This window comes from Tympanuchus pallidicinctus, unplaced genomic scaffold (assembly GCF_026119805.1).
Source record: "Tympanuchus pallidicinctus isolate F22 unplaced genomic scaffold, pur_lepc_1.0 scaffold30, whole genome shotgun sequence".
Lineage (NCBI taxonomy): Eukaryota > Metazoa > Chordata > Aves > Galliformes > Phasianidae > Tympanuchus > Tympanuchus pallidicinctus.
In genome coordinates, this window is record NW_026294748.1 from 5,959,247 (window position 1) to 5,969,183 (window position 9,937).

Consider the following 9,937-nt stretch of genomic DNA (forward strand, 5'->3'; position numbering starts at 1 on the left):
CCTATAGGTGGTCGCTGCTGTCGCTCGTCTCCCTCTGCCTTCCTATTGGGTGCCTGGGCTGAAGGCCTACCTCGACCTCTCCTAGTGGCGGGCGATGCTGTCGCTCGTCTCCCTCCGCCCTTTCCATTGGGCGCTGGGCTGAGGCCCCGCCCTCCGGCGAGCGGAAGGGGAGGAGCGGAGGAGGGCCGGCAAAATGGCGGCGCTCAGTGGGCGACTGTGGCGGCTGCCGGGAGAGCCCTTGGGACGAACGGCGGCAGGAGCGGTGCGGGCCCAGGAGCTGGCGGAGCGACTGCGGGCGAAGCGGAGCGAGGAGAGGAAGAAGAAGGAGGTGGAGCGAGAGGTGAGCGCGGCCGGGCGCTGGCTCCTGGCGTGGGTCCGGTCGCCTCCATCAGCTTCTCGTTCCTCCAGGTGGCCGCGGAGCCGGCGCGGAGGCGGGCCCGGCAGCTGGCCGCGCTGCAGCGGGTGCACCACAACGTGCTGGCCAAGGCGCTCCGGCAGCGAGCCGTGTACCAGGACGAGGAGCTGGTGGTGCTCAACAAGCCCTACGGGCTGCCAGTGCACGGTGAGGGGCCGGCGGTTCCCCGTTGCTTCTTACTGCTCTGGCGGGCTGGGGCCGATGGGACGAGATTCAGCGAGACCGAGCGCCCGCTCACAATAACGCCTTGTAATGCTACGGGTGTGGGGCAGAGTGCAGAGCTGCAAAGAAGAAAAGGATCTGGGAGCGTAGCTGATGGCCAGGTGAATGTGAGCCAGCAGTGTGCCCAGCTGGCCAAGAAGGCCAGTGGCATCCTGGCTTGTATCAGAAATGTGCAGCCAGCAGGAGCAGGTGATTGTGCCTCTCTACACAGCGCTGGTGCAGCTACACCTCGAGTGCTGCGTTCGGTGTTGGGTTTCTCACTGCAACACAGGCGTGGGGGCTCTGGAGCTCGTTCAGAGAAGGGCAGCAGAGCTGTTGAGGGTCTGGAGTGCAAATCTTACAGGGAGTGACTGAGGGAACTGAGATTGTTTAATTTAGAGGAGGCTCAGGGGAGCAAGGGTGGGGAAATCCTGCCGTGTCCCTTTGTATTGCATTAAAGTTAACAGGGATGTGAATGCCTGTCTGGGTTTTGCAGGTGGCCCTGGGGTCAAGAACTGTATTGCTGATGTGCTGCCAATTTTGGCCAAGATGCTGACAAACATGAAAGCTGAACCACTGCACCTGTGCCATCGGCTGGACAAGGAGACAACGGGTTTGATGGTGTTGGCACGGAGCAGGGAGGCAGCAGACAGGATCCGGCTCCTCTTCAAAACTCGCCAGGTGGAAAAGATATACTGGTAGGAAAGGTTTTGGAAGAAAAATCATAGAAGGGCTTAGTTTGGAAGGGACTGAGGGGATCACTGAGTTCAACTCCTCTGCCTTAAGCAGGGTCGCCAACCAGTAGATCAGACTGGCCAGAGCCCAAAAGTATCTTTGACAGGCAGCAAAGTGTCACGAGTGTGCAGATATGGGGATGTGGAACTCTGGGAAGTGGTGGATGTTTGATCATAGAATATTACAATGGTTTAGGTTGGAAGGGACATTACAGATCACGGGCAGGATTGCCATCCACCAGATCAGGTTGCCTAAGGCCCCATTCAACCTGACCTTGAACCAACTGCACCACTCAGGTTGATGCCATTGGCACACTTGGTGAGAGTACACTCGATCCCACTGTCTGCGTGACTATGAATGCTTGAGTTCCAGGTTCGGGGGTCTCTCCTGGGGAGAAAAGTGAGAGGTGAGGGAGAGTTTCTATCCTGCTGGATGTGCAAAGGGCTGCAGCAGCGTCATGCAGACCTCTGCTTTTGCTTTGCAGGGCAATTAGCGTGGGGAGCCCAGACCCTGCTGAGGGCATTGTGGAAATCCCCATGGTGGAGAGGGAGGTGCAGAGCCACCAACCTCATTACAAGGTGAGCAAGTATCCTCTCAGTCTCAGTTTGGGGCTGGTTTCCCCTTCTCCTGGGCTCATCCTCTCGCTGTGGCTCAGATGACGCTGGCCCCAAACTACCGCATGTCTCCTGAGGATGGAAAGGTGCTCAAAATCCGCAAGAACCGCAATGCTGAAAGCGCTGTGACGCGGTATCGCGTTCTGGCTGGCTCGTCTGCCTGCTCTCTGCTGGAGCTCCAGCCCATCACAGGTGAGGCTCAGCCAGGTGTTTCTGTGCTGTGTCTTCTGTACAGCCAGGAGCAGTCCTGGAGGGAGGAACAAGCTGTAGGATATGGCCAAGGCTCTGGGAACCGGTGCTGTTTCGCTGCCAGGGCTCTCAGCACAAGGTTACCTGGCATGAGGGTGCTTTGGGTGGGTAGTGAGCGAAGACCTGATGCCCAGTGTGACTGATGTGATGTTTTTCCTTTTCTCCTTCCTCATCTCAGGAGTGAAGCACCAGCTCCGGGTTCACCTGGCCTATGGATTGGGGTGCCCCATCCTAGGGGATCACAAATACTCGCACTGGAGCAAGCTGGCACCACAGGTAAGGCAGATACGGTGCCATGGAGCAGGGCAGAGAAGGCACCAGCTGCTTGGTGGCGCACACTGGGATTCTGAGACCAGACTGCTGACACGGGGTTATGGAAGAGGGTGTTAGGGCTGTCCTCACACCACTCTGTCCTCAATGCAGAAGCTTCCTGAAATAACTCTGAAGAGGTTGAAGCTGCAGCAGAGCAAGTCTCGCCACCTCCCCCTGCATCTCCATGCCTACCGCCTCTCCCTGCCGATGGGCACCAGTGGGAGCAAGCAGATAGACCTTGTGTGTGAGCCACCCAGCTTCTTCCACAGGGCGCTGAGGAAGCTGGAGCTGGACATTGCTATGGAGTAGGCCGAGGCTTGTCAACAGGACTGATCCTTTGTGTCTCCATACTTCTGGCACGTGATAGTGCCGGATCCAGCTGTGCTGCACTGCTGTTTCACTCACAGCAAGTGACGTGATGAGGTTTGTGTTCTGCTACTTGGGAGACACCTTGCCTTCGGGTAATGGAGTTGCTGGCTTAACTTCTGTGCACTTCTTGTCCACAGTCCGTACCTGATCTGGAGCAGAAAGTGTGGTGGGTGCACTCTTGTTTATAGTGATGAGACTGGGTGGAAACTGGGCATCGACCAGTCTGTGCTCTGAACTTGTCCCTGTCCAATAAAGAATCCATTTCTGCAAAGGTGAAGGTTGTGTGGCTCTCCGTGGTCAGGACAGGTGGACCTCAGTGCCTGGGCACGTTTGAACACCTCTGAGTGTAATGCAAGTCGGTTCAGGGCTTCCTTGCCTCAGCCCTTCTGTACTATCTTACATCCTGGCACTCAAATTTGGAGACTGCCTTTGTCTGGAAAAAAAAAAAAAACAACAACCAAAAACCCAAAACAACACAGAAAAAGTGAAATTTGGCAGCAGCTCTGAGTTCTGGCTGTGTTGAGAGGCTGCCCAGAGCCACAGCATGGCAGGGACTCCCCTCAGCTTGACTGAACAATCCAGAGCTCCCCTGGCTTTGGCTGTTGGCTTCTTGGGCAGCAGTCGTATTGCCACAGCTGGGAGCTTTCCTGTCCTCTCTTCCATCTCACCAACTCCTAATTTCCATACTGTTTTTTTCTAGATCCCAATACTTGCATCTCTGTCCTACTGGAAATTGCAGCTTTGTCTCCACTGCGCTCCCCTGGAGCCAGATTAGAGGGTGGGCAAGGGGAGATTGCAAAGCTGGTGCGCAGGGAGCAACAGCTGGTGTGCATCTCAACAGTGCAATCACTGATGTCTTCTCAGCTCCTGATGCCACTTGGCCTGTCCCCAAGGTTTGGGAACTGAGCAGCAGGACCTTCTCCAGCAGCCCTGGCACGCACAGGAGTGCTGGAAGGAGGCTCTGTACCCTATGAGGCCGCTCTGTACCTGGCTAGGGCTCTTGGTTAGGGTGATGCCCCATCCTCGCTTGTTACGGAAAGCAAAAATAGTCCAGGAGCCCCACGCCCCACGAACATGCTGCTGGAAATACACCTACTTATGACAGAGGGGAGTAAAACCACGGGGTTCTGGTCCATGCTGGGACCCATGGTGGCCGGGCAGGAATGCTGCCTTGGCCATGGTGCTGTGACTGCGAGGTTTTTTTTTCTATTTTGAGGCACGCTATTTGCATTCTTGCCAGTGAAAGGCTTCCCCTGTAATTATCAGTTGATTTAACTCACTATCTAAGCTGTCATTTACAGCTGCCTGGTTGGTAGCACTTGGCATGCAATGTTTCCAGCCATACAAAGCCTCTCGCCACGCTGGTTGCACCTCAGACAGCACCAGGACCCCCAGGCAGCAGCACTGGGCTCCATTTCCCCGTGGCTCAGTCCTTCCTGGAGAGGAAAATGTCCCTGTCGCACACGGCTGCCGAATACATGCTTTCAGATGCCCTCCTCCCAGAGCCCAGCAGCTCCCGTGCCAAAGGCTTGCGGCTGGAGCTGCCGAGCGACCGCGTGCTGAAGTTCATTGCAGTGGGGCTGCCCCTCTTCCTGGTCTCGCTGGCCTTCGCCCGGGAGTTCTCTGCTGGTGAGTTGTGGGGGCAGGTTTGGGGTGGTGAGAACTGTCACAGCCTGTTTTTTCACTGTCATGACATTACAGCTTGGAAATCCCACTTTAGGGGTTTTAAATTTTCTGTCTTGGGATTATTGGTTGTTTTTTAATTGATTTTAATCAACCTGACGGGGTTTTTTGTTTGATGTAAAAGCTTTTATTGATTTTTCATTTATTATCTTTTTAATTGCTTGCTGGTAGCCCTCCGAGTGCAGCCATGCCCCCTTTCACCTGCTGCTCTGCTCACAGCACCCTGCAGTGCTCCTATCAGAAAGGCAGGGTTGTGTTGCTGGGAGCTGTCAGCGGGGTGCTGAGATCTTCCCTGGGACTCTTTGGGGGTTTTACTGTCCCAGGGCTTGGTGCTTGCTTGGATAATGAGAGCAGGCTGGTGATAGCAGCACAAAGCTTCATTGAAGGTGCTGTTTTGTGCATCACAGCACTGAGCTAAAGCTGGATTTGGCCACTGTTTTTATGTGGCCCTGCAATGTTTGGTTTTGTGCTGGTTTGTGTCTGGTTCAAATTTCCCTGCTATGAACCTGTGGCTGTGCTTAAAGGGCAGCGTTCAAGAAATAGTAATGCCCTTGCCCCTGACAGCCAGAAAACACTGCAACAGGGACAGATATCTACAGAGAGCCCCGTCCTACCTGCTCAGCTCCCCTCCTCCTTGTAGGTTCACAGATCAGCTGTTTCTCTCCCTCCAACTTCACGGGGAAGCAATCTGCCTATGCTGACACAGCTTGCTGGGACTCGCTGCTCCACCACGGCTTCGATGCTGAGGGACGTGCTGTCACCAAGTCCCTGTGGGCTCTCAAGGTACACTGGTGGGCTGGCACGGGGCCACCACCTCGGTGACTGGGTGCCACCAGGTCCTGCTGCCGTGTTGGTGGGGGCGGATCCTGAAGGGCAAAGTAGCTGAGCGCCTCATCTCCCCCTGAAATCCCTCTCTCCTGGGGAACCCTAACCTCCAGATGGTCTCCCTCAGGTCTTCCCGTACTCGCTGCTGGTGGTGGCGGTGCTCATGTATCTGCCCTACCTGCTGTGGCGCTACGCAGCCTCCCCCGCCCTCCACTCTGACCTCCTCTTCATCATCGACGAGCTGGACAAGTCCTACAACCGCTCCGTGCGCCTGGTGCAGCACATGAGGAAGGTCCAGCAGGCGAGCGATGACCCGGAGCAGTTCTGGGAGGAGTACGAGAGGTGAGACGGCACGGCGCAGGCATCCAGCCGTAGCCCCTCCACACCGCCTTTGGGTCACCTCCTCCCTCACTGTGGCTTTGGTGAAGCGGTGGGTGGCTCCAACTCACTGCTCTCTCCCCAGGGCTCGCCAGGAGAGGTACTTCGAGTTCCCTCTGCTGGAGCGCTACCTTGCCCGCAAGCAGCACTCCCACTCCCTGGTCATCATCTACCTCCTGAGGAACCTCCTCCTGCTCTTGTTCTTGGCTGCCACTTGCCTCTACCTGGTCTTCCTCCACCTCAACATCTTCTTCCAGGATGAGTTCAGCTGCTCCATCAAAACAGGGCTGCTCCAGGACGAGCCTCACGTTCCCCCGCTCATACCCTGCAAGCTGGCCTTCTTCTCTGTCTTCCAGCTCATCAGCCTCACGGTTGGTGGTGTGTATGTCCTCCTTATGCCCGTCGTCGTCTACAGTGCCCTGCAGCTCTGTCAGTGGGACAAAGGGCTGCTCTCCGTCTATGAGATGCTGCCTGCCTTTGACCTTCTCAGTCGCAAGATGCTTACCTGTCCCATCAACGACCTCAACGTCATCCTCCTCTTCCTCCGGGCCAACATCTCCGAGCTGACGTCCTTCAGCCGCCTCAATGCCGTCAGTGCCTTGCGGGAGGCCACTGCTGAGAAGCAGGACATCGACACCGTTGTTGACTTCATGACGCTGCTGGCCGGGCTGGAGGCCGCCAAGCCCAAACACCAGCCTTGTACGCCCCTGGGCAATGGCGAGGCCATCGGTAGGTTCCTTGGGGTAGAGATGCCCTATCCGCTGTCTTCTCGGCACCCGCACTGTTGCATTCCGCCTTGGGGGTGAGGCAGAATCTGTCTGCTCTGGCCCTTAACCTCTGCCCAGACCTTTAAGCTTTTTGGACTGGGGTGCTGCAGAGGGTCGCTGAGGGGGCGATGGCTCCATCTTCCCTTTTTCTGACCGGAGACTGGTTCTGGCAAACAGGGCCTGATGCTACCACGAGCCGATGCGTGGGCAGGAGTTGCTATAGGAACAGTTTTGCTGAGGAGACTGCAGAGCTGGAGGCTTAAACCCAAACTCTGGTCTAATTGGGGGGCTGGGGGTTGTCCTCATTTTTGGAGAAGACGACAACCCAGCCTACTGATGGGTGGGGGCAAACTAAATTTTGGGGTGCTGGTGTGATGTTCTGCTGTTGCTGTGACAGTGGGGTGGTGGGCAGGCTCCCAAGACACCAACGCTTCCTCTCTCACATGCTTGGATTTTTGGGGAGCTGGGGGCACCTTCTTTGCTGTTTTCTCAAGCTGCTTGCTGTGGTTTCTGGGCTCTGCAAGACAGCTCATCCCTGGCAGGGTGGGAGCCAGAATGTCTGCACTCCTTTCCTGGCCCTGAACATGCAGCCTGCGGTCTGTGGTTTTAAAATGAATAAATATGGAAAGAAAGAAAGATTGAGCTGTATTTAGCATCCTTGTTGGCATGGCAACTGCAGGGCTAGCACAAGCAGCTCTGGGCTAGCTGACTGAGAGAAGCCCAGGATGCTGGGTTGAGGTGGTTCAAAGGCCCAGATAATGATGTCTTCTTCCTCCAACCCCATCCAGAAATGAAGCCTGCAGTGGAAGCCAAGGATGAAGACGCCCATGACTCCTGAGCCTGGCCACAGCTCCTCTGCTGGGATCCAGCTCCGTCCTCTTCCACAGCAGCAGTGCTGGTTGTCATTAAACTTTGATTTTGTTACAGGTGTGGTGGTGGCTGTCGGGGGGCAGGCTGAGCTCACCGTTGTGTCTCTCTGTGTTTGGGGCGCCCTTTTCTTATGTGCTGGGGTTGAATTTTTCCATCCTTTCCTGAAAAAAAAAAAAAAGTGGAGACGTTGCCTTTCAGTACAGAACTGTGCTGCCTTCATGGGAGTGCTGCTGGGCGCTGCTCCTTTCCTAAGAGCTCGTCCCGGTGTTACAGCAGGAGCGGGCAATGGGGGACCAACGGTGGGGGAAGGAAGGAGCCCAGGTTTCCCCTTGGAGGAGCAGCAACAGCAGGAGGAGAAGGGGAAGGGTGAGAAGAAATTCTCGAAGACAAAAGCGGGTCGGAGCGGGAGGCGGGGAGGAAGGGGCGCGCAGGAGCAGCGTGGGGCGACACCGCGAAGCAGCCCGCTAAGTTTGGAGCTGCGGGCTGCAGGAACGGGAGCGGGGCGGGGGGGGTGGCCGGGGGGGGGGGGCGTGGCCGTGCCGCGCGTCGCGCCGCGCTTCCGTTGCCAGGGGACCGCGGGCCGCCGCACAGCTCAGAGCGGGGCGGTCAGGCAGGAGCGGGGCGGGGGCCGAGGATCGGCGTAAGGCCGGGCGGGGGCTGAGGGCCGGGCCGGGCGCTGCTGCTCGCCCCCCACCCGCACGCGCCCCCTTCTGCTCATCCCCTCTCCCCCAACCCTTCGGGCGACTCTGCGCAGGCGCTGCGGGCGCCGACGGGTGCGGGCGGCGCCCCCTGGCGGTCACGCAGGAGCTTCTCCCGGCGGCCGGACGCGGGTTCGAGTCCCGCTCTCTCCGCTCGCCGCGGCCGCCATGTCGTTTCTCGACCCCCGCCGCGCCCCGCGGCTGCCCGGCGGCTTCGAGGAGTTGCTGCAGGGGATGGCGCGGGAGGTGCTAAGGGCGCAGCCCGACGACGTGCTGGGCTTCATCGCCCGATACTTCCAGGCGCTGCTGGCTGAGAGGGAGCGTGAGTGAGCCCCGCGCCCGGCCCCGCCCCGCCGCGTGCCCCGTTCAGCGCGCCCAGCCGGGGCGTCGGGCCGCCCTGCTGCGGGCATCAGGCTGCGCTTCCTTCCCAGAGAGCTCCGCCGCCCGAAGGGCCGAAGACGGGGAGATGGGAGAGGACGAGGAGGCCGAGGCCGAGGCGCCGCGGAGCAGCGGGGCGGTGATGGAGCGCCAGGTGAGCCGCTCCAGCCTTCAGCTGGGCCCTCAGCCCCGCGGCTCTCCGCTTCGCTCGGTGCCCTGCCGCGGAGCCGCCTCCTGCCCTGCGCAGCGCAGCCCTCGCGATGAAGACCCGACGGCCGATTTCCTGACCTCTCAAGAAGCTGCTACGAAAATCCAGGCTGCGTTCCGGGGCTTCTGCACGCGGCGGGGGCTGCGCAGAGCCTTCTCGGAGCCCCCCCAGGACAACCCGTAACCGGGACGGCTCCGCCGGGAGCGGGCGCCTCGCCCCCGTTTGGAAACGTCCTGACCCAGAATGAGGAGCCGCGATTGGAAAACCTACATTCCCCTCCCAGGCGGCTTCGCGGGGCAGAAAATTCTTTCTCGCGCTGCCGCCGAGGCACTTGCATAATGAGAACTTAATAAAATGCCTCCGGTAACGCTCTCCCCAGGTCCCTGCTGTTATTAGCAGCTCTCACCTGAGGTTTCTCCCCCGAAAGCTCAATGTTAGCAGCCGTGCCCTTCCAGCACGACCGAGAGAGGGGAGAAAAGCTCTGCAAAGGCGCGCGCCTCGAGGTGGTATTTAATGCTCTATATTTAGGCCCCTGCATCCCTGGAGGTTGTCAAAATTTAATATCGTCCCTGTGAGAAGGAAGGATGTGACACTGCTCCTCTGCCATTACCCCCCACCAAGGCTGGGATGCATCTGGATCTCTGCAGCAGTTTGGGGGTCCGTGTGGGTCCTCCCAGCTGTGTTTGGGAAGCGATGGTGAAATCCAGGCAAAAATCAAAGCCCTGAGAAGTGGACAGTGGGGCGAAAAATGGGCGATGGGCGATGGAGGGCTGCTCAGTGTGGAGGAATCTGCAGTCCCTCCAGGCTCACCTCGGAGGGAAGCCACACCGCCTTGCAGCGCTGGCGTCGGGAGCTGCCATGTGCAGGCTGAGAAAAACAGGAAGGAGGGATGGGGACAGCTGGCGGGGACCCCATGCAGGGCTGGTGCCAGCCGCTGCGCCCTGACCCTGCGCCGCCTTGCCGGCTGCCAGCCCCGCTCCCCAAAGGGTTCTGTGCCAACACCGTGTTGTGCCGGCATGTCCCCAAGCTGGGGCTTGTCACCCATTTCCATCCCATGGGTTATGTGTTATTCTGCATCCCAGGGTGATGCTAAGGGGTTTCTGAATGCCTCGAAAGCATTGCTCAGGGTGGATGGGTTTTGGGGTGCCCTCACTGTGAGCAACAGCACGGGGAGAAGAAGGCAGAGGCTGGCATGGGCTCAAAATGCTGCTAATGATTAGAAATGTTCTGGCATT

General features: G+C 58.4%; 3 protein-coding genes across 4 annotated transcripts; all 3 read left to right on the plus strand.

Moving 5' to 3' along the window:
* Positions 1–118: 118 nt before the first annotated feature.
* On the plus strand, positions 119–3,359 carry RPUSD4 (RNA pseudouridine synthase D4). Its single transcript, XM_052697217.1, has 7 exons — positions 119–340; positions 409–562; positions 1,113–1,314; positions 1,836–1,929; positions 2,007–2,157; positions 2,393–2,490; positions 2,638–3,359. Exons 1-7 carry the CDS (start codon positions 194–196, stop codon positions 2,833–2,835), a joined length of 1,044 nt encoding a protein of 347 aa, XP_052553177.1. The 5' UTR covers positions 119–193; the 3' UTR covers positions 2,836–3,359.
* A 100-nt stretch (positions 3,360–3,459) lies between these two features.
* On the plus strand, positions 3,460–7,472 carry PANX3 (pannexin 3). 2 transcript variants are annotated; one of them, XM_052697215.1, is made up of 5 exons: positions 3,460–4,524; positions 5,219–5,361; positions 5,531–5,745; positions 5,867–6,510; positions 7,337–7,472. In XM_052697215.1, the coding sequence occupies exons 1-5, from the start codon at positions 4,344–4,346 to the stop codon at positions 7,384–7,386; spliced, it is 1,233 nt and encodes a 410-aa protein (XP_052553175.1). In that variant the 5' UTR covers positions 3,460–4,343; the 3' UTR covers positions 7,387–7,472. The 2 variants fall into 2 exon arrangements, with proteins under 2 accessions (XP_052553175.1, XP_052553174.1); XM_052697214.1 differs by lacking the exon at positions 7,337–7,472 and having other exon boundaries at positions 5,867–7,284.
* A 620-nt stretch (positions 7,473–8,092) lies between these two features.
* Positions 8,093–8,885, plus strand: SPA17 (sperm autoantigenic protein 17). Its single transcript, XM_052697046.1, has 3 exons — positions 8,093–8,438; positions 8,548–8,648; positions 8,742–8,885. Exons 1-3 carry the CDS (start codon positions 8,285–8,287, stop codon positions 8,883–8,885), a joined length of 399 nt encoding a protein of 132 aa, XP_052553006.1. The 5' UTR covers positions 8,093–8,284.
* The last annotated feature ends 1,052 nt before the right edge of the window (positions 8,886–9,937 follow it).